This window comes from Vipera berus (assembly GCF_964194415.1).
Source record: "Vipera berus genome assembly, chromosome: 3".
Lineage (NCBI taxonomy): Eukaryota > Metazoa > Chordata > Lepidosauria > Squamata > Viperidae > Vipera > Vipera berus.
Window position 1 is genome coordinate 190059292 of NC_138204.1, and position 23530 is coordinate 190082821.

The 23530-nt window shown below is 36.1% G+C and overlaps 1 protein-coding gene across 1 annotated transcript in view; it reads right to left on the bottom strand.

The window, feature by feature from the left end:
* The window catches only part of RUNX1T1 (RUNX1 partner transcriptional co-repressor 1), a gene marked incomplete at its 5' end in the record, with an annotated part of 150994 nt that overhangs the window by 34932 nt on the left and 92532 nt on the right, over window positions 1-23530 (bottom strand). Inside the window, 4 exon segments of the mRNA XM_081322724.1 lie at window positions 431-516; window positions 1763-2013; window positions 12048-12229; window positions 19405-19494. Of these exon segments, the coding sequence (XP_081178850.1) occupies window positions 431-516; window positions 1763-2013; window positions 12048-12229; window positions 19405-19494 (609 nt within the window).

Below are 23530 nucleotides of genomic sequence, written 5' to 3' on the forward strand. Positions count from 1 at the left end.
AAAAATATGTCATCATGAACTTTACAAATCTTGCAAAATTTCAGTGATATCTCATGTGAAAATGGCAAGCATTGCTTCAGTGAGTTCAAAATAATTGACATTCAAATTGGCATTTTTGATCTTGTAACCATAAGTAACATTTCCCCCCTCCTTAGACAGATATAGATATTGATATATATATAGAGAGGTATAGAGATAGATAGATCAGTTCACACATTATGATGAGTCCTGTTTTCTAACTTCATCAGTTTTTTTTCTTATCTTTGTGCTAATATAACAGAGATGAGAACCACTCCAATCTATAAGCATGTATAAGATTAGACAGCAAATTTTCATAATCTATGGACAAAGTTAATAAGCATTTTTCACTAATTTTAAACTTAAAAGTTGTGATGTATATACTACTGAACAGAATACAGACATTCCTTACATGGTCAAGGTGTTTCCATTCTTCAGCCCATTCTCTATCTGTTAGCCTATGATCAATCATTTCTTCTTGTCGTGTCCCATGCAACCCTGCCAGAAAAAGTATGAAGTATTACATATGAATAACATGAAGGAGTCATCTAATAATAGCTTCCTATTCAGCCTATGGCAATAAATATATGCAATAATAATATTGCTTGGTTAGGGCCATTGCGTGGTACAAGTAGTCCTTTATTTACAACCACAACTGGGACTGAAATTTCTGTAGTGCTAGGTCAATTTTATGACAATTTTTTTGGTGAATCACACAGTCATTAAGCAAACCCACCTTCCTCAAATGGATATTTTTGGCTGAAAATTGGCAAAAAAGGTCATAAATTACAATCATGTGACCCAAGGATGCTGCAGCCTGTAGTAAAAGCTGCCAAACACAGAACTGAGATCACATGACTGCTGGGATAGTACAATGGTTGTAAGTGCGAGAAAAGGTTGTAGGTCACTTTTTCCAAGGCTGTCATAACTTGGAACCATCGTTAAATGGTTGTAAATAAAAAAGAACTACCTGATTCTCATGTTTGTTTCAGGGATCAAGTAAATCTACAGAATTAAAAATAATGGAAACAAAATGATAGGACCCAAGTTGTAAAGATGTTTAGAATCAGCAGTAAGATTTTCAGAGAAGTAGAAAACAAATAACCAAGGATCCCTTTCTACCTCCCTGGCTGCCAGATCAACCCCTAGGACAGAGGAACATCATTAAACAGAAAGGCAAGGTAATCTAATCTCCTAATCTAACCAACATTCAAAAAGAAATAGGGAAAAGTAAGGATAGGAGGAATTATCTTGGTTAATGGATTTGAAGTTTTTTCCTTTATCTATTCAAGCAACTTACATATAAAATGAAATATATCCGTCCCACAAAAGCAAACCAAAATAATTCACTAACAAGTATATAGATTTCTTTTGATCCATAAAAGAGTCATTACAAAACAACAGGAAAAAAACGTACAACACAAAGACAAAGACCTCTTTATTTCTATAAGAAAAGTATTCCATTTTGTAGGGCAGAAAAGGCCTGCTCCTGACCAACAGCATTATGATCTAACATAATGAGGCTAAAGCTTCATTGTTCACTCAATAACTAGCACACTGACTGACGTATGAAAACTTGTACTGTCATGTAGGCCCCACACTTAATTGCATGAGCCCTACACTAAACAAGGAGGCAATGCAATTCATGAATGGTATTTTCAGGCAAACACTGGGATTGAAATAATAACTGAAGTGTAGAGGTATGGAGGCCGAAGCCCCAGTTAAAAGGAAGAGCTTGGCTTACCCATAGGTCTGTTTCTGTCCCTGAGGTCCCTGTGGTTGGGGTGTCTGTAGGAGTCCCTGTAGTGGTGGGCAATGGCCATATCATCCAAACGGTAATGCTGAGGTGGAGGCGGAGTAGGGTGAGGCAGACCATTAGGCTGGTAAGACAAGCTGTTATTTGGACTGTACCGCTGGCCTGGGCTAATAGTGCACGGCCGCTTGCTTGGATGCTCTGAGTGCAAAGGCTCTCTGTCAAAGCCATTTTCTTTGGTTCTAGGAAAAAAAAAAGATACAAACGTTTGAGTAAAGAGTTTTTCCAAGCCACGAGGCAGTGCTGCTGCAAAAAAAATATTATTTTGCCTTCCCCAATTCCCCCCCCCAAGAAGTAGGGAGCTAAAGTCCCAACATATGTGGAGGGTGTCAGCTTGGAAAAACTGCAGTACAGGTAGTCCTCGACTTACAGTAGTTCGCTTAGTGACCGTTCAGTGTTACAACGGCATTGGAAAAAAATGACTTATGATCATTTTTCTACACTTATGACTGTTGCAGCATCCCCATGGTCACATGATTTATATTTGGCTGCTTGACAATTGACTCACATTTATGACAGTTGCAGTGCCCCAGGGTCATGTGATCACCTTTTGCAACCTTCTGATAAGCAAAGTCAAGGGGGAAACCAGATTCACTTGACAATCATATTATTAATTGAACTGTAGTGATTCACTTAACAAATGTGACCAAAAAAAGTTGCAGAATGGGGCAAAACCCACTTAGCAAATTGTATATATATGAATAAATTAATGGTGTTTGCAATAGAAACAACTCAGAGAGGTAGCAGTCTTATATTTGTTACTTTAACCAAATGTCATTATTTTTGCCTTCTGTTGCTCAGTGTAATGTATCTTTTGATTTAGTTTCTTGCTAGCCCTGCAATGACAGCCTGTTTGGTTTAAGTCAGTGCCTTCAAACCATTGTTAAACAATTTGTCTTACTTTGATTTTCTCTGGTATAAGAGGGAAGAAGAAGAGAGGAAAACAACTGGGCTTTCAAGAGTCTGTTATTTATAGCCTTTATCAATAGAGTTCTAATGTTTCTTGCAAGTTTGATCCCGACCTTTCCCACTTTGGCTGATAATGTAAGTGAAAGCATGGGAAAACCACACAGTAGAAAGTAAGCCACCAGATCACTTGTAGGTTGGACATTCTTAACTCAGGAAATGCCTGTATAATCATTTTTAATATAAAAACCTTGGCAAATCAGGAAAAATCTGTTTATTTCTATATCTATAGTGTACATCAAGGAACCAGGATTTTGCATAGTCTTGTGTTTACATTTCAAATATTTTACAGATGCATTTTAGAAACTCCATACTCAAAAGACCACTTGTAAATATCTATGTTTGTATAGTAGCAATTAAAGCAGAGGTTGAAATGAGGTTTTTTTTTCCAATATGGAGGGACAGACAAACCAAAAGTAGAGTTGTAAGAAAAATGTTACAACTGTACATAACCGTACTTTTGAGACGATCAGGCTAATTTTTCAAATTGGACTCTTTCAAACATAAGAACCTCTTGCAAAAGCACATTGATCACTTTATGTACTTTTTAAAATTTATTGAATGAGATTGCTAATATATAGAAAATGATCTTCTTCCTTGATAAACCTACCAATGGTAGTAGAAATGGACAAAAAACACTTATCTACTTATAAGGAAAATAAAATGTTAAGTTTTATGACAGAAGATACCAAATTTTAAAACTGTATATTTTATTGGATTGTTTTGGAGAGGTGGAGCAACCAACTGAAAAATTGGCATTGGCTTATAAAGCTGTAATGCAAATATTTTTGACAAGAGTTTAGAAATAGGGAAACATATCTGAATCTTAACATTTAAGTGACTGTTTTGATTAGTGTATTCCATTTTAAATTGGTTCAATAAAAGCAGAATCATGAAGTTGGAAGGTCATCTTATTACAACACCTCAGTTGATGTAGGATCTACTATAGCATTTAATACAGATGATTATCCAGCCTCAGTATGAAGACTGCCAATGAAGAAATGTATCACCTTATAAGGCAGAGGTCCCCAACCTTTTGGGCACCAGGGACCGGTTTCATGGAGAGAGCTTTTCCATGGACCAGAGGGTGCGTTGTTTTATGTGCTACCTGCATCCCGCGGATGGGGCTTTGCTTGTTTGTGCGGACTGGTACTGGTCCACAAACTGGGGATTGGAGACCCGTTATAAGGAAATCCATTCAATTCTTTTACCAACATCAAAATCCTCCCAATATCTAGGTGAAATCGGCTTCTCTGTATTTTCAGCTATTGATTCTATTCCTCTTTTCTCAGACAACAGAGAACACATAACAAGACACGTTCCTTCTTTACATGACTACTTTTACATAACTAAAACCTAGTTCCTTCTAGGATTTGGTTTTGAGTCCCCTTTACAATTTGGCTAGCTCTTCTATTTATTTGCCATTGTTGATGTTTTGTGATGCCCAGAATCAAATACAGTATTCCAGGTAGGGTCTATCTAAAAAAAGAGATGATTGCTTTCCATGAACTGGACTCCATGCTCCTATTAATACATGCCAAAATAACACTTGCTTTTATAGAAGCTGCATCACAACTTGTTTACGATATTTAGATCTTTTTCTCATTTTCCCATTCCCATCTATCCCATATTTTACTATGAACAGGGACTGAACCTAAGACTATCTGTAAATAGTACAAGTCTTACTTATTTCTGAGCACATACTAGGCTATTTTATTTATTCAATTTTTCTGCTGCCCATATCTCCTTCAAGGTGAATCTTGATGACTTACAAGTTCAAGATCAAAAACACAACATGCACAATTACCATTTCAAAGAACAAAAAGTTTGAAAAATGCAAGGGGAAAAGAGGTTATTAGGTACCGGCTGGGCTTGAGACAGGGATGAAAAAATGGGTGTGAGAAAAATAATCTTCACAAGTCAAGTGCAACTATTGTTCACTGAGCAAGATGAGTAGAATACAAGTGTCACTCATAAGATTGGAGGTTATATAATGGTCCACAATGCGCAAACTAACTGCTTCTGTCTATTAATTTCTAACTAAGAAATTAAGTCTGGTGATAGTTCACTTTAACTATATTGGAAAAGCTAATGCAGTATAATCTAGCTCCCAAAACTCAAAACCAAAATAATTCCTCCTAATGAGACCTAGAGAGGCAAGGGTCCCCTTCAGAACAAAAGCATATGACATATAGTAAAACAAAGATGGTATATATAAATACAGACTTTTTAAAATGCACAAATATGAGCTCTTCATTTTGGAAAACATACACATTTTCTGTACGGCCTGAAAAAAAAGAGTTGTATATATACATATACAGATTTATATGCACACATACATATATCTGTATCTATTTCTCACTTTGTTTCTAATGTACCATGCACAATTACATGCACATATAATATACCATACACAATTATTAAAAATGTGTTGTCTCCTCAGGTGTCATTCTCTTCTCTCATTCAGTGACTGATGGCTTCCAGTGTTATTACAGAAACAGATTGATCTTTTTAATGAGCTCATTTAATAGACTCCAAAATCTCACCGTGGCTGCTCATCCATGTCAGACCATATGCACCAAGAAAACATTCACTGAGAGCTCTGCTGTCAGCCTGTTTCATAAAGCTTTACATACAGCAGAACTGGGCATATAGCTAAAAAGCAAGAAGATAGAAAATGAATATACAGACAAGATGCTAAAAGTGATAAATAAATAAATAAATAAATAAATAAATAAATAAATAAATAAATAAATAAATAAATAAATAAATAAATAAATAAATAAAGAAAGAAAGAAAGATAGAAAGAAAGGAGTTGTATATATTTGCAGTACTTCAGGCTAATTCTGCGACTGCCAGGAGTTTGATTCTGACCGATTTAAAGTTGACTTGGTCTTTCATCTTTCCAAGGTTGGTAAACTGAGGACCCTATAAAATTGGTAAATTGACTTGATAGAGTTGATAAACTGACTCTATAAACCTCTTAGATAGGGCTGTAAAGCACTATGAAGCGGTATATATGTCTAAGTCAAGGGTCGGCAACCTTAAACACTCAAAGAGCCACTTGGACCCATTTCCCAGAGGGGAAAAAAAAACACTGGAAGCTGCAAAACCCGCGTGCGTGAGGAGGGGAGCTTGATTGAAGAATTTAATTGAAAAGAAACAGAGGTTGCTGTGCATGAACTCTCTCTCTCTCCCTCTCTTTCTCTCCCTCCCTCCCTCTCTCTCTCCCTCTCTCCGATCTTCTGCTCACCTGGCAAGCTGGCTTCACACTGTTCTCAGACAAGCTGACACACATTCTTATTGGGCTGGCTCTCCTGCCCTTGAGAGCTGCTGCTTTCTGTCGCTTCCTGCTTCCTGTGGAGACGCAGCAAAGGCAGGAGCCCCATCCAATAAGCTTGTCGGCTTTTCGGAGAACAGTGTGAGGCCACTCTATTTTTTACACATGGGGAGAGAGAGGGGGGGAGGGGGAGAGAAGGGAAACACAAGTGTATCTCTCTGTCTCTGCAAATGGCGGAGGATGACTGGGAGCCGCAGGAGAAGGCTGAAAGAGCTGCATGCAGCTCCAGAGCCAAGGATTGCCGACCCGTGGTCTAAGTGCTATTGCTATTGCTATCTTTCAAGCAATTCTAGATCAATTTTAAACTCTTGTTTAAAATTCAAACAAGAAATGCAGCGGTTTTTTTTTCTATTTTCACTGAAAACATAGCATTATATCAAAGTGGCAAATACCAAGAGAATGTAAAGGGAGGTAATTATTAAACACAGATCCACTGTAAAATACTTTGTGCTTATAATGTATGAAACTGCCAAAAAACAGAACAAAGCAAAACTAAATCTGGCCTCAGCCAAAAGACTGCAAGTTGAATAAAATTCCTTCCTTATAATGTTCTTACATTGCTTTCAGAAGAACAGGAGCATTCTTGAAAGCCAGTAGCTGCTTCAGGATGCCAAATTTACTTCTATTCATGAAGACAATCGTTGTAGGACTCTATGTAAAAACCTTAATATAGGAAAAACTAACTTTCAAAATAGCCTGGAGCTAGAACTGATACCTCATAAAACAATGTTCCAGCAATTTCAAGAGGATAATATGATACTGGTATTTTTATCTTCAGTATCCATTCTAATTTTTTTATTCTTCTCTATTTGACCATACAACCAAGATATAGAAGGCATAATAGTCTCTGACTTGTGACTGCAATTGAAACCAGAATCTCATTCATTGAGTAAAGTGGGCATGAAGTAAGATGTTTTGCTCAAGAACCGCAATCTTGGCATTTCCGCTTGTGGTTGTTAAGTGATTGCTTGGGTCATTAAGTGGATGCAGCAAAAAAAAAGTTGTCTGCCAGTTCAGCTTCACTCCATGTGTAGAGGAGAACTGCACTGGCAAGCTGTAGGAATGGAGCTCAGATCTTCTGTTTCTCCATCTCATCTTCTTTCCATGCACAGAAGAAAGCTGTTCCATGTTCTGGATCTGAGCTCCATTTCTCTACCCCGTTAGGGGAATTCAACTCCCTTCAGTAGGCAGCTCTTTCAGCCACTCCCAGAGACAAGAGGCAAGCAACAATAGGTTACAACCTTTCCTATCACCTTCCCCATTGACTTTCTGGAGAAGCTGACAGAGAAGATTGCAAATAGTGATCACATGATTGTGTGATGCTTGGCAATCAGTCATAAGTATGAACATGAGTACAATCATGTGACTGTAGAGTGGTGTTGTGGTGAAACGTTTTGCAGTGCTATGGCCAGAAGTGCTTTACAGGTCATAAAACACCCTTTCAAAGGCTGTTGTAATTTTGGTTATTAAATTATTGATTGTAAGTCAAGGACTTCCTATAACGGTAGCAACAAATTCTAGGTTATATTATCTGTATATTCTTCTTCTTTGAAAATGTAGAAATAGCTCAAATGTCATTTTTTAAACAATTTGATACCTAGCATACTGTGAGGAAAGTACTTCTGATAGTGTTTGTTCAGTTTCTTTGCTGAACAAGGTCTTTGCATGATGACCTTGAACAATAAATTTGACTTATAAAATCTTGAGCAAAAGTCTATTTGTTCAAAATACCATTTAGAATTTTCAGCAACTTTTTTCAAAACCTACAAGAGACTGCAGTTGATTCTATGCTATATAAAGTATTCCTTTGGTTTGTTAAGGGCTTTTTTTGTCATAGAACGCTCAGAATGGAGTTCTGGCACCTTTTTTGGATGGAACCTTGTAGGGTAGGCAAGGCGGGTTGTATGACATGTGTGAGTTCCGGCACCTTTTTCTTTTACAAAAAAAGCACTGGTTAAAACATTTCTGATGATATGGAGAACTAAACAAACAGCAGTGCATTTACGTATATCTTATTCTTAATTCCTAACAATTCTGTCTTCTCATGACATCCAAATGCAATCATTCTAGTTAAGGTTATAGTAGTTTTGTATTTGTTAAAATGAATCTGTGAGATTCATAAAGTAATGCTGTCATTGCAGAACAGAAATGAGAAATGAAATCAAAATTTATCTTGGTTGCCAATGAAATGAAAAGAAAATTGAAAAAAGAAGTCATATATGATACCATGTGGTAAGAATAATATTGTCACTGAATATTGTCACTTATACAAAAGCCTATGAGGATGGTCTGATACAGTTGATTGATCCGGATCCTCAAACTTCAGCACAGCCTCGAATATTTGGACCTCTGTAAAGTGATCTTCTGTTGTATGCCCGAGGTATAAATATTGTTGCTGCTTTGGCTATGGTACAATCTCTGATTCTAGTTGAATGAAAATGTTGCCTGCTTCTTTCACTAAGTACTTTAATCTCAGTGTGCATTAATATCCCATTAGCATTTCATCCTGGCTATATAAAATACTGTTAAAATGGTTATTTAACTGGATCACATATAATTATTACGGTACATTGTCTAAATAAAATCAGATAATTCAATGGGCTTTGCTGACTGGTTCTCACATATTTTGGCTTCATGTTATACACAAAAGTAGTCAAATTAAAGAAGCTTTATCACCAAATAGTGTTTTAAAATAATCTTGCACAGAAAGCTACAATCAACAAAATTAAGCAAGAAATTAGTAACAAACTACATGGCTTAAGAATCAGAGAAATTCAAATAATCAGAGAAACCAGTAGGGTTTATATCTACACTTAGATTAAGTCTGAAAGTCAAATGAACAATTAAAAGATACAGCTTTTAAAACCTTCTTATGACATGATCTGATCTAGCAGTCTCAAACTCAGACTGTAATGAGTCCAGCTATTAGAGTTTGAGAGGATTTTTATACATCTCATGGATCAAAAGTGAAGAATATCACAACATATGTTTATAAACAGCAATGACTCCAAGGCATCTGCAGGATTACCTGCTTTAACCTATGCTGACCTATCAGAGGTGATCCTTGTGGGAAAATTGCTAGTGGTTCCCCATTTTTTTGAGATGAGAGAAGTGAGGCCAGAAAAAAAAAGTTTTTAAAACATTTTATGGAACAGTTTTCACTAGAAATTGGATCTTGATCACTCATGATTATGATATTCAGAGAACAACTGAACTCTTTCATGGGGCTTTGAGTACTCAGTATATTTAAACTTTTATATTTACAGTATATTTATATTGCATTATTATTATTGATTTTCTTAGTATACTCTATATTTTATATGGATTTTGTTCAGATTATTTTATTAGAGATAGTCTTCAGTTTAATGAGTTCTGTTCCCAAGGTCTATTCTTCAATTAAATTGTATGTAAGTTGGAACAGTAGTATTGTAAAAGTAGTATTGTATAATGAATTTGACCCATTGTGTATTTAACTTAAATCATTGTGTATTTAACACAAATTTTGCTACAATAGGCTCCTTTCTAAACTATGAGTCTTCCTTAAACTGGGGTGTTGTTAACCCAGGGACTTGCTGAACTTTGCATGATATGCACTATTGTAAGCCTCAGGAGGTCTAAAAGGATTTAGAAGCATGCAAATTTAATAAAACTAAATTTCACTTTTGCTATTTAAATGGTCTTTAACATCTGCCCTTTTTCTTTTCCATTTTCCTCCTTCCTTCCTTCCTTCCTTCCTTCCTTCCTTCCTTCCTTCCTTCCTTCCTTCCTTCCTTCCTTCCTTCCTCCCTTCCCTTCCCTTCCCTTCCCTTCCTGTCTAGAGTTCTTGCTTTCTACTGTCTTTCCCACCCTTCCATAGCAAAGAGACTTGTAGGCCAAGAGCACCCTTCCTCTTTGACTACTTCCTTCTTCTCTCTTTCAGGCAGCTCAACCTTCCTGGCCTGTCTTCTCTAGACAAGTCTTAATTCCTTGCCACCCTGCTCAAAAAGTGTGGTACTGCCCAAAAGCACAACCTGCCATGGAGAAGTAGTGAGAATTTCTGCAGCCCAGCCAACTAGGTCTTACTGTGGTCAGGAGACATGCTGTGGTGACCCAAAACAAGCCATCTTTGCTTGCTGCTGTTCTTGGAGCAGCAGTCTATGGGCCACCTAGCAGGTGGTCATTCAACATATTTTATACAAGGCTGAACTTTGAGATCCTTGGTGGGCTAATGCCTCCTTAAGTAACACCAGCTGCCTGCAATTAGTGCAGGTTCGCATCCCACCAGGCTCAAGGTTGACTCAGCCTTCCATCCTTCCGAGGTAGGTAAAATGAGGACCCAGATTGTTGGGGACAATTAAGCTGACTTTGTAATAATGCCGCTTTGGGGTTGTGTGAAAGCCCTAATAAACAGGCATATACATAGAATGAAGGCTACTGCTAAGCTTGTAAGCCGCCCTGAGTTTCGGAGAAGGGCGGGATATAAATGGAATTAAAATAAAAAATAAAATAAAAATATTACATGTACAAGATCTGGGATTTAAATATATTCAGCACACTTATCCAAATATGTCAAATACGACAATCATGTGCAGACCAAATATGAAATCAAGTATAGGAATCTTAGCACTAAATAATTACATTACTGTAATATTTTGACAAAAGGCAATTCTGTATATTTCCCCCCACATTCTGGATAGTTCAAGTTGCATATACTCTAATGGACTACACAGATACATTGGAAATAAAGAAGTGGAGCTTTTTGAGAGTATGATCATTCTTCAATGTGTTAATTGCAAATTAAATCACACCCAGTATGTTTACATAATTTGCAAAATAATATATAAATTACAGTTGAATTCAGTAATAATCCTACATATCACTGTTAGATTAGCTCCGATGTATAAACTGTGGGGTAATAATGACAATTGTGCCATTACTATAAGCTATTCCATAATCTATAAAAAGTGCTAAATCAAAATCCACTTTTTGTGCAACACATTTTTCTATCCACATGTGTCCAATAAAATGATGTAACAGACCCTCATTTTCTCTTTACAGTTCCCCTTCAAATATTTTGAAACAGCAGTCAAAGTGACTTAATGCATTGAAATCCCTTCTGCCAATTAAAGGCAGGAGGGGTAGTTTCACTCTAAGGGCTACATTTTCTGATTGTAGCTTTTTTATTCTATGCCAGTGTTAAACGAGGCCAAAACTATATTCCATTCCCATCCATCAGTCTATTTTGCTTATGCTCTCATGTAACACCTCTACTCCGTGAGCTGCATTGGCTTCCGGTTGCCCTCCGGGTGAGATTCAAGGTGCTGGTGATGACCTATAAAGCCCTAAATGGCTTGGGTCCGGGATATTTGAGGGAACACCTGCTGCCAGCATCAAGTTCCCTTCGTCCAGTGCGCTCGCAGAGGGAGGGTCTTCTCAGGGTGCTGCTGGTAAAAGATTGCCGGCAGATAACACCCAGGGGGAGGGCCTTTTCTGTGGGTGCGCCTGCCCTCTGGAACCAGCTGCCCGTGGAGCTCAGGACTGCCCCTGACCTACGTTCATTCCGCCGGGACCTGAAGACTTGGCTCTTTGAGCTCTCTGGCCCAGGCTGAGAATTTTAACTGGGGTTTTATTTTCAGGGATAATTTATTCTTTTAACTGTCTTTTAACTTTGTATTTTGTATTGATGTGATTTTAAAATGCCCTGTAAACCGCCCTGAGTCCTTCGGGAAAGGGTGGTATATAAATCTAATAAAATAAAATAAAATAAATTCATCCATCCTTACACACAGAAAGACATTCCATGCTTTTTGCTGGATGATGGAGATCTGTAGTATTTGTGCAGAGAAGGCATACTGTTGGGACAAAATTGACAAAAATCAACATTGCAAGGGAAGTTTACAGAGCATGGAAGAAATGCTCCTAAACATTTACCTGTCTGGAGTTCGCCTCTTCCCGTTTTCGTTCACATCGAGAAGCAGCTCTGAGGAGTCAACAGGTGAGGTGGTGCTGGCATCCAGAAGCAGCTGCTCATGCTGAGCGAGGTACTGGGCGGGATTTTGCTTGGCTAGCCTTGCACAATGTAGGAGCTCCCGCTGTAGCAGGGGCAAATTGGCCTGGAAGAACAGAAAAGGAGCAATATAACACATACCAGTTAGCCCTGCCACAAATCTATAGATCAAAAATGGAATGTTAGCCAGTTTTTCCTCAATTATGAAAAGGTGGCATATTACTTCCCACATGCGTAGACTAGGAATTCTGCAATGTCTAATCCCAAACACAACAGGAGGAAAGTAAGTCTGTGAAGGTTGAAGTCATAATCTTTTGCCCTAGTGTTAAATATTGATAACATTTTTAAATATATATATATATATATATTGCATCAAAACTGAACTATAGTTACAGTGCCAACAAACAATGATTTTGTAGCTTTGCTAAAATACAAAGCTTTGAATGGGGCTTTTCTAGAAAGGAGAGTGGAAAGCAAAACTCTCATGGCTAAGAAAAACATCACATGCTTTGCAATACTGAACAACAAAAATTCTTCTCTGTGACCATCTGGCCCTTCTCCAGCTGCAGTGTACAGCCTCAGGCATAAATAGGGTAAAGCACTGCAGTGTGATTGGGGGATGTGAAGATCTCTTTGAGAAGAACAGGATGGAAGGAGAGGAAAAAAATGTATATACACACACATGCGTGTATACACACACACACACACACACACACAAAGAGAGAGAGAGAGAGAGAGAGAGAGAGAGAGAGAGAGAGAGAGAGAGAGAGAGAGAGAGAGAGAGAGTTGTTAAAAGGCAAATAAAACTTTCCCAATTATATCAAGAGGTGAAAATAATGAGAAGATTTGGTGCTGTTAACAGACTCCCCAATTCTTCAAAAATGGAGACTGGAGGGCTACTTCAATATGATATAACAACACAAGAATGCTTTGATGACCCTGAGGCAAAGAAGCGAAAAATGACATGGCAAAGGAAGAAAGCAAGAATAAGATTGAAGAAATAGGGACATTCTTAAGAGGTCTAAAATAGATAATACCAAAATAGACAAGATTGTACTTGGATTACGAGAGATTGTTTTGATGAGTAGATAAAAATGCTGATTAATTAAAAAATAAAAATAAAACACAGATGTATGAATACTAACATTGAAATATTGAGCTCTTTAAATGACATGGATTAAGATGTATATATGTTAAGAATGATAGAATGTAACTAATATACTTGGATGTAGTGACATGAAAGGATGTATTAAATGTTGAAACAGAAGAAATTTTGGTTAATTTTTAATATGTGGAAACTATAAGTGAGAAATAAGAATATTATATTGTCCTCCTCCTCTTTCTCCTCCTTGCAATTGGTATCCTAATGACTACCATTTTAATATTGTACTACTAACATTGACATGGAAATGAGATAAATAAGAAGTGTATTTACATTACTAGGTATTGGAGAAAATTGTGTAAAGGGAAAGGAGGTTATTTAGCAATATGAAGATGAGAAATTTTAAACGTTTAATTTTAATATCAATGTAAAATTAAAGCTGGAAAAATATAAAAGGTGTTTGAGGTTTTAAAGATGGAATGTTAAAATATAAAATATACTGAAGTATTGACAAATATAAGAAAACTATTAAATGACTGATGGATAGCAATGAGAAGTATGTTAATTTAGATAAGAGATAATTTGTATTAAAGGAAACAAGGGAGAGGAAGTATTGGTTACAATAATTTGGAGATTTGTAATAATATGTATTTGTCTGAAATGGAATTATTGTAACCCAGACACCACGTTGCTTTTTAAAGATACTATTGTAATATTGGAAAACTAATAATAAAAAAACTTTCCCTATGATCTTAAAAGACTCACAGAACTTTTGTAATTTTCTGCCTGCTATGAAAATTCATCAGCACGAACTTCCAAATCAAGAACTGTCTTGTGAAACTTGGATTTTGCAGGACAATTTAGATAACTGCTTGAGCAGGGGATTAGACTAGAAGATCTCCAAAGTTTCTTCCAATTCTGTTATTCTGTTAATGCTCATGTCTTGTGGCTGAATGTGATATGGTGTGCGTTGCCTGCAGTTGGTATTGTGTGAGAAATTTCAACGAGCATGTTTTGCAGCTCGCTGAAAAGGTGATTGCTGGTTCAGAATCCATCTTATGTTGTATTATCCTATGCTAATTCTAAAGATGTAATTTTATAAGTGACTTTTTTAAAAAAAACATGTTATTCTAAGACAAAGAGGCTCTTTATATGTATGTATAAATGTGAACAGAAAAATTTTTGGCTAGATTTTTCATCAGGCGCATTCCTTATTTGTGCCCATATTGGAAGCTTCCACATTTGTCTTATCGCAACCATTAAAAGTTTCTTTCCTTCTACCAGATACATTTAACAGTATTATAAGTTAATATTAATTTCATGAATTTTCCTGAAAAGTTTTCATTTTAAAACAGGTAGAACTCACATTCGTATACGGACATACAATATATTTAAAAGTCCACCCAAATTTACTTGCTATTTTCTGTGTGTTCCCTTCCCATGTGTACCAAAGTTTTCTTCCTAGCTTTATGTAGGCAGTGTTTTCAGCCTTGCATACAGATGCCTCTATGCAGTCTTTAAATATCATTCCCAAATGGTATTTAGGAAAATGATATCATGTGCTAGACATCTTGCATGCAGATGTCTTTGGCCAGGCTTTTTTGGCTTATTCCCAGAAAGGGGCTTAATATGTGTTTGAAAAAGAAATTCTGGTCACAAAATATAAACAAGCTTTGAAAGGGAATAATGCGATCTGTAAGTTTTTAATATTTTATTAAAATTGAATTAAGTCAGGCACATTCACAAAGAATTTCTGAAAACTTGTTTTAAATTAATATTTATTAATAAGAAAAAAGAGTCTATAATTTGAGCAATTTGTACTGAAAATACCTATTGGGATTAGAGAATATATTAAATTATGTTATAATTGATAGATTAAATATGCATAGCTACATAAGCAAATAAGTAATGAGAGACATATACATGACCATTAACAAATGTATACATACAGATGACATAATACACACACTCTTTCCCTTAGTACTCTGTTTAATTTACTGACTCAATAAACATCTTCTGCCAATTTTTTTTTAAAATATGGTAATGCAAAGCAATTTTGCTTTCTCTAATTCTGGTGCCAGATTAGGTAATTAGAACGGTGTCTAATATCCTTCCCGTAAATGTTTCTCCATAAATGCAAAATGGAACTGAGGGTCTGTGAGTTACATTAGCTTAATGAAAACAAGACTTTAATGCATATTGTTACAGCAGCATTTCAATGCACTTATTAAAGCCCGTGTTCCCACAACCATATGTTTTTTGTCATTAATGTCTCCTTTGAGGAAAAGCACTAAAATTAGAAGAAGAAAAGAGAAGTTGCATCTTTGATTCTAGTGATCCCAAATAAATGATATGACAACCATATGGTGTGAAGCAATGATGGAAAGGTCTAGAAGTATCCTTGTAATTTTTTCCCCTTATTCTCTTTTGTGTTCTTTTTTTTAAAGCTGCCTGCTTCACCACAATATTTAGATATGATGAAATGCAACACTGAAATAATTCCTCCTCTTAAAAGCACAAAGGGAAACAAAATCTCATTCGATGTGAGAACTGTAACTGAATGTTTCTCCCTCCCCACTCATCTTGTTAAACAATTGAATAAAACATTGTACAGCAAGTGGATGTTAACATTGAATAACAAGTATTTGTCCTGTGAATATTTAAAATGATAGAAGTTGCTTTTGAATTGAAATTAAAGTTTCTGTTTTATGGATGATTTTTTTATTTGTAGAAGATTTGTTCTGATTAAATAATTCTAGATTCATCCCAGCATTATATACCTTACAATATTACAGTAAAATAATAAATACTACCACACAACAGTGTGCTGCAGCAGCCAAAAAAGCCAATGCAATCCTATATTGCATTAACAAAAGGGACTCAATCAAGATCACGTGACGTGTTAATACCACTCTAAAAAGCCTTAGAAAGACCACAGCTAGAATACTGCAACCAATTTTGGTCTCTATACTATAAAAAAGATGTTGAGACTCTAGAAAAAGTGCAGGGAAGAGCAACAAAGAGGACTAGGGGACTGGAGGCTAAAACATATGAAGAACGGCTATAGCTAGTCTAGTGAAGAGAAAGACCAGGGGAGACATGATAGCAGTGTTTCAATATTTAAGGGGCTTTCACAGAGGAAGGGATCAGCCTGTTTTCCAAAGCACCTGAAGGCCAGACAAGGAATAACAGATGGAAGCTGATCAAGGAGAAATTTTCTGACAGTGAGAACAATCAACCACTGGAATAGTTTGCCTTCAACTCTTGTGGGAGTTTCATCAATGGAAGCTTTCAAGAAGAGACTGGACTGCCATCTGTCAGAAATGGTGTAGGGTCTCCTGTTTGGGCGGTGGGTTGACCTACAAGGTCCCTTCCAACTCTGTTATTATGATTCTGAACGATCAGTAGTAATTCATTGTAATTTATTTTGCATTCTGCCACTTCATAATTTATAGATAATGAATTGGTATTGGGGAGAGCAACATTGTTGACTTTGTTTTAGCTAGGAGCTGCAAAGCCTATGGGCAATTACTTATTTTATTTATATGGTATAAATAGTCAAGCCATAAAACACAGAACATTAAGCACTTAGAGAGTGAATTTGGTCTAGTGGTTAAGGCACCAGGCTTAAGTTCAAGTCCTGTCTTAGTCATGAAAGCCAGCTGGGCCCAATCCACCTCACAGGGTTCTTGTGGGAGGCAAATATAAGGAAGATGCAGTAATGTGTCTGTTCTCCACTTTGAAGTATTTATAAAAAAAACAATAAAAGTGAGAAATTAATAGTGACTTGAAAAACAAGCCAACAACTGATAACTCAAAAGTAAAAAACAATAGCTTAAATGTCTATATCCCCAATTTAAATATAAATAATACAATGTGCCTGAGCGAAGTTTTGAATACACTACTGGAAAAAAGTAAAAACAAAACAAAACTAATAACACCAACTTTATACACTAGGCCAGGGGTCGGCAACCTCGGCTCTTTTATGACTCGTGGACTTCAACTCCCAGAATTCCTGAGCCAGCTAATTCTGGGAGTTGAAGTCCACGAGTCATAAAAGAGCCGAGGTTGCCAACCCCTGCACTAGGCTCAGTTACCATCCAGATCCAATGCCTGAGGGAAAATCTTGGAATTCAAAACTTCAAGATATTTGTTTACTTTCTTTACAGGCTTTACTTTTTAACCTTCATTTTAGGGGGTTGGGAATATTTGTTTTTTCAAAGCAGTCTTTAAATTTTCTGGTCCAACACCCCCCCCCAGGAAAATAATCCAATAAATCAGGATTGCTTACTCCATGTAACTGAGGGAAACCATATGACCTGTGGTCTGCATGTTTTTTTTCCTTTTGTTGTATTCATTTTTATTAAAAAAAAACTTGGTAGGGCCAGTGCTTTTCCCTTTTTTTGGTACCGCATGAAGCTACCTGAATTTTGATATGATAGTGAACCTTTTGCAAATGGCACGTTCAATAATGCGACGTATGAGGAAAGCCTGAAAATGTTTCCTGGTAGATATTTATTGGAAAACTCTTTCTCATAAAAATCTTCATCAAGTTTGCTTGAAGGAAGTGGAAAGTAATGAGGCTTTCACTCTGCTGAATGATTTTGTTTCAGATCACTAGTTCCTTGCTTTAGGAAGCTGGTGATTCTGAACAGGGCATCTAAGGGGGAAGGGAAAGCTCAAGACATCTGGTTTCCTAATGCAAGAGGTTGAAAATGGGCTTTCTGTTGCCCTGCTGACACAATACATGCAATATATTATGAGTCCAATCACCAGGTCTTACTTAGCTGTCTGGATTAAAGACACTGCTGTGAAAAAGCTTCGCCCCTTTTGTTTGTGTGCTGTGATGTTGTAGACATGTACAGTATATGTAAGATAGAGTATGCAGTATGGTTCTGCTTTATTTTGATGAAAGCACTGTATCCTGCAGATGATTCTGATTGGGCTTTCTAATGTTCAACCTTATAAGTTTCAGAGAAGAGTCTTTTCAAAGTATATACAGGTAGTCCTCGACTTATGACCACAAATGAGCCCAAAATTTCTGTTGCCAAGTGAGACATTTGTTAAGTGAGTTTTGCCCCATTTCGTGGCCTTTCTTGCCACAATTGTTAAGTGAATCACTGCAGTTGTGAAGTTACAGCGTTGTTAAGTGAATCTGGTTTCCCCACTGACTTTGTCAGAAAGTTACAAAAGGTGATCACATGACCCCGGGACACTGCAACAGTTGTATGTATGAGTTGTCAGTTGCCAAGTTTCTGAATTTTGATCACGTGACCATGGGGATGCTGCAAAGTGTGAGAAACAGTCATAAGTCACTTTTTTCAGTGTTGTTGTAACTTCAAACTGTCACTAAATGAACCATTATAAGTTGAGGACTACCTGTGTATGGTCTTCCAGGCCATTATGTTGTCTTCATATCAAGCATGAAATGAACTGAATAAACGCTACATAAGGCAGCTCTTGAAAATCACTCAATGCAATGGCCTGGCAGGAATGAGTATGTCCATATAACATTTTTGCTTCATGCACTGCACCAGTTACGTATGTATGTATGTATGTATGTATGTATGTATGTATGTGTATGTGTATATGTATATGTATGTGTGTATACACACACACACACACACACACACACATATATATATATGGATATGGATGGATATATATATGGATATATATAAATGGATACACACACACACACACACACACACACACAAAACCTGTGTAGTGATAGTGGCAGTTTCTCCTGCTACTGAAACAGCAGGAACATTATTAGGTGATTTCATTTTTTACTGCTACTGATAATAAACCAAGCTGTGCAGGATGTTGGATCAATGGAGCTAGATCTGGTGAAGGAGGCACTGTCAATCAACTAAACATACATAGGAGAAAATGGATTGAACAGATGATGAGGTAGCACAGCTGAAAAATGATTTTATAACAGTGCTTTATAACACTGAAAATAGATGTTACAGAGCTGACAAATTCTGTCTAGTTAGCAATGAATATATAGAAAATAATTATTCTAAAAGAGTTTATCCCACTTACACTAAAAATGGAGCCCTTAAATATGAGAATCATTTTCCTCACTCTCTTAAAAAGCAGAACTATAATACACATCGGTGACCGAGCAATGATATAGTTTAAAATAGTTTCCAGATCAATGATCTGTGCAATACCTTCAAAAATGGGATGACAAAAGGTCTCAGTGGGAAGTTAGTGGCTTCTTGCAGTTTGGAATGAAATTCTTCAATTGTCAAAGTAGAGTTCTGTTGAATGAAAAAAAATTCTGACTCTGTAAAATGGATAATAGAAATGTTTTGGCAATATACATTAGGCTTGCAGTATTTTACACAGAGAAACATTCTTAAATGTTTTGTATTAATAATGTTGTAGCATTTATTTTACCTCATGAAAACCATTACATTAATATACTATAATAATACTACCACTATTTTGTTGTTGTATTTCTGTAATTCAGATTACCCTTAAGACTACATTAGTTCTGGGGAAAAATGTCTGGTTTAATTTAAAAGTTCATGTCTTTATGCAGTCATGTTTGTACCTCATGAATGAGAAACAGAACAGGGATAATATATTTGGGGAAAGTACCAAACCAGCAGAAACATCTATTTAACAGTCAATTGTCTCTGCATGACAGCTACTACTCATACTGATATTGGTACAAAGCTAAAAGACATTAAGTAGTGGCCCAGCCATAACTCAGTATGTATTGACTTTTTTATATTGTCATCCGTAAAGATTTTTTGGAGATTCAATTCATACATGTGTGTTATATGTGTGTGTTAATCAGTTGTAAACTCAGAATGAGATGCAGCTGCCATGTTGAAGGCTATTTTCAGTACAGGTGGTCCTCAACTTACAACCTAAAATTTCTGTTGCTAAGCAAAACAGTTGTTAATTGCATTTTGCCCTATTTTATAACCTTTCTTGCCACAGTTGTTAAGTGAATCACTGCAGCTGTGAAGTTAGCAACAGGGTTGTTAAGTGAATCTGGTTTCCCCATTGACTTTGCTTGCCAGAAAGTCACAAAAGGTGATCACATGACCCCGGAACACTGCAACCATCATAAATATGAACCAGTTGCCAAGCATCTGATCATGTGGCCATGGAGATACTGCAATGGTCATATGTATGAAAAATGGTCAAATAAGTCAGTGTTTTCATTGCCATTGTAACTTCAAAGAGTCAATAAATGAACTATTGTTAAGTCGAGGACTATCTGTATGACCTCTGAGTACCTCATGATTCTCCATTGTTTATACACAATACAAGTCAAGGAATCTCTGAAGGCTCTGCTGAAACCTATATTTAATTTGAATAGCTGAGACATAAAAGCAATAATAAACCCACATCCTTCATTTAAACAGAGCATATGATTCAATAGCTAATAGCTAATAATAGGTATGCTAAATCAGACCATAACATCCATTATTTTCCTTTCATGGTGGCACAAACATAGTATTTTGGAAACAAAAAAATATATATGGTTGGAAGTCTAACAGAAATGGTTGCAAATCCTACCTTGCTTTTAATAGTTACTGAGATATCTAAGGAATAGCACTTAGACTTATTTATCGCTTCATAGTGCTTTACAGCCTTGTCTAAGCGGTTTACAGAATCAGCATATTACCCCCAACAATCAAGGTCCTCACTTTTTTTGGTAATATTTTATTGATTTTCTAATTTTACATTTAAGTACCGGTATTTAAAAAGCAACATGGCGGCTGGGTTAATCAATAATTCAATAACATACAAAAATCTTTAGTACAAATCTCAAACTACCACATCAAATATTTCCTCTCCTTTTTCCTTAATATCTACTATCTCATATTTAAACTAATACAATTCTTATTGTATCTATTAAGTAAAGATAGCATTGTTACATTTATCAATAAATTTTTAGCTTATACATACCCTAGTTACTTTAACATTCAATCTTTATAAACAATCAATGTCCTGTAGTTAGTTTTTCCCATTTTAATTTCCCATCAATATTTAAATTTAACATTTGATATTTATAATTTCCAAATTTTTGATAACCAAAGTTTCCTTTATCACAATTCTTAACAAAGTCTAATATTCAAAATACACATCTTATCTATTTGAGTATATTCTATTTCCCACCATCTTACATCATCTAATTAATAATACAATATAACATTTCTTATTTTCAACTAGTTTCCAAATGTCTTAAATTTAATGACCAAAATTTCCCCTATTTCAACATCAAATATTTCCTCTTTTTCTCTTGATATCTACTATCTCATATTTAAGTTAATACATTTATTATTTCAATTAAATAAAAACATATTTGTTACATTTATCAATACATTTTTAACTTATTACATATCTTAATTACTTTTACATTCAGTCTTTATAAACAATCAATATCCTATTTATTTGTTTTCCTCAATTTTTAATTTCCCATCAATATTCAAATTCAACTTTTAGTATTTATACTTCCAAGTTTTAAATGACCAAAGTTTTCTTTATCTCAATTCATAACAAAATCTGGTATTCAAAGTACACATCTTGTGTATTTAAGTATATTCTATTTTAATTAGTAATATAAAATCCTTGCTGATAAATCAAAACCCCATTTTCTTCAGCCTTATTCTGCCTTTCTGCCTTTGCCATCTCACCCTACATGTCAGTGCTTTTAGATCATCAAATAGATCTCCCTCTGTTATTATATATATTATTTGAAATAAAAGAGACTATCCAGTCACCATTTTTTTGAAAGTGCTAACAAATTGTTTCTTTATTATTCCAGATTCCCATATTTGTATGTTTGTCTTCCCTTCGGCCTGTTCTTCTTGCTCCTCAAGTTTCTTCTGGTTTATATAGAAAGTCTTTTCCATTTTCAATGTTGTCAGTCCCTTTTCTGGATTTGTTGGTCAGTTGAATCCTCTGTCATAGTATTTAATTGTTCCACTTCTTCTGTTATGTTTTGTGTAGTTGATTCTTTAGTTGTAGTCAAAATTTGAATTCATATATCTAGACTGACATCTTGTTCTTTTCTGTAGCATCTTATTTCATCACAAGCTGAAAGAATGGTTTCATGTATTGCTTTTAACATAAGGAGAATCTGTTCCTGGTCTTCATCCATATTCTCTTAGTAGTGTGTTAAATTAAGAGCTTTAAAGTTAGAGAATGAAAACAATTTTATAACTGAGTATGGAACACAGATGAGCTTCTCACAGCTGATAATTGTCAAGGTTGAAAAAGTCTTATCTGTAGTCTGGGCTTCCAGCCAAGTCTCCTTTAGACAATAACAAGTTGTAATATCGAACTTTAGTCACAAGATGTCACCAATGCCATTTAAGGTTTTTTAAGTCCAACATTTTTAGAATCCTTTTTCCAATTTTATTTCTTTTTTGTAAATAAAAACCAAGGTCTTCAATAGAGATAGGAAATCTTTTGGTCCTCAAATTCTAGAAGCATACAAATCCAGTTAGATTAAGGTTATTCTTTCAGTGTTTTAACTCCCCTGGATAGTCAGTCGCTGCTATTCTTAGAGGATGGGATAAAAGTTCCCTTCCCTCTCTCGTCACAGGTAGAAGATACTTTGGGCAGCTTTTGCAGGAGAAAAAAAACCTTGGGATTAAAGAGAGGTTCAGATCTCACCCAGTCTCATCCGTGCTGCTTTGAAGTGCCTGGTGATAAGTTTGATTTTGGCTATTTGCAGCTGAGTGATGAGCCATATTTCTATGGCTGGTCTTTCATCTGCCAGTTTGGATCCTAGTGATCAAGCAGGGATCCACTCCTTGCTGGTCATCCCTACAGGGTGACTTTCAACCCTTTCCAGGGTCCCCCAGCGATGCGAAATCGAACATGGAGGACGAAGCTCACCTTCCAGCATCTGCGGCGTCTGCGATGGCAAACCGAAGTCCTTAATCAAGGTCCTCATTTTACCGACCTCAGAAGGATGGAAGGCTGAGTCAACCTTGAACCAGGATCAAACTCCTGGCAGTGGGCAGAGTCAGAGTCAACCTGCAATACTGCATTCTAACCAGTGCACCTACCATGGCTCCTAAGATTCATGAAAACACCTGATCCCCTTTTAAGGACCATCACTTTATCTTATGCAAATAAACCCATAAATTAAAATCTGTGGTTTGTGATAAGGTACTTTCCTTTGCAACCATACTATGTGCAAGATAGTCCTTAGTTCTAAAATCATGAAACAGGAAGGTTTTTTTTAGAGTATTATGGAAATCCAGGATTCAAACAGGGTTCAAGGATTGGGCAAATCATTATGATTAAGACTTACTTGCCTCA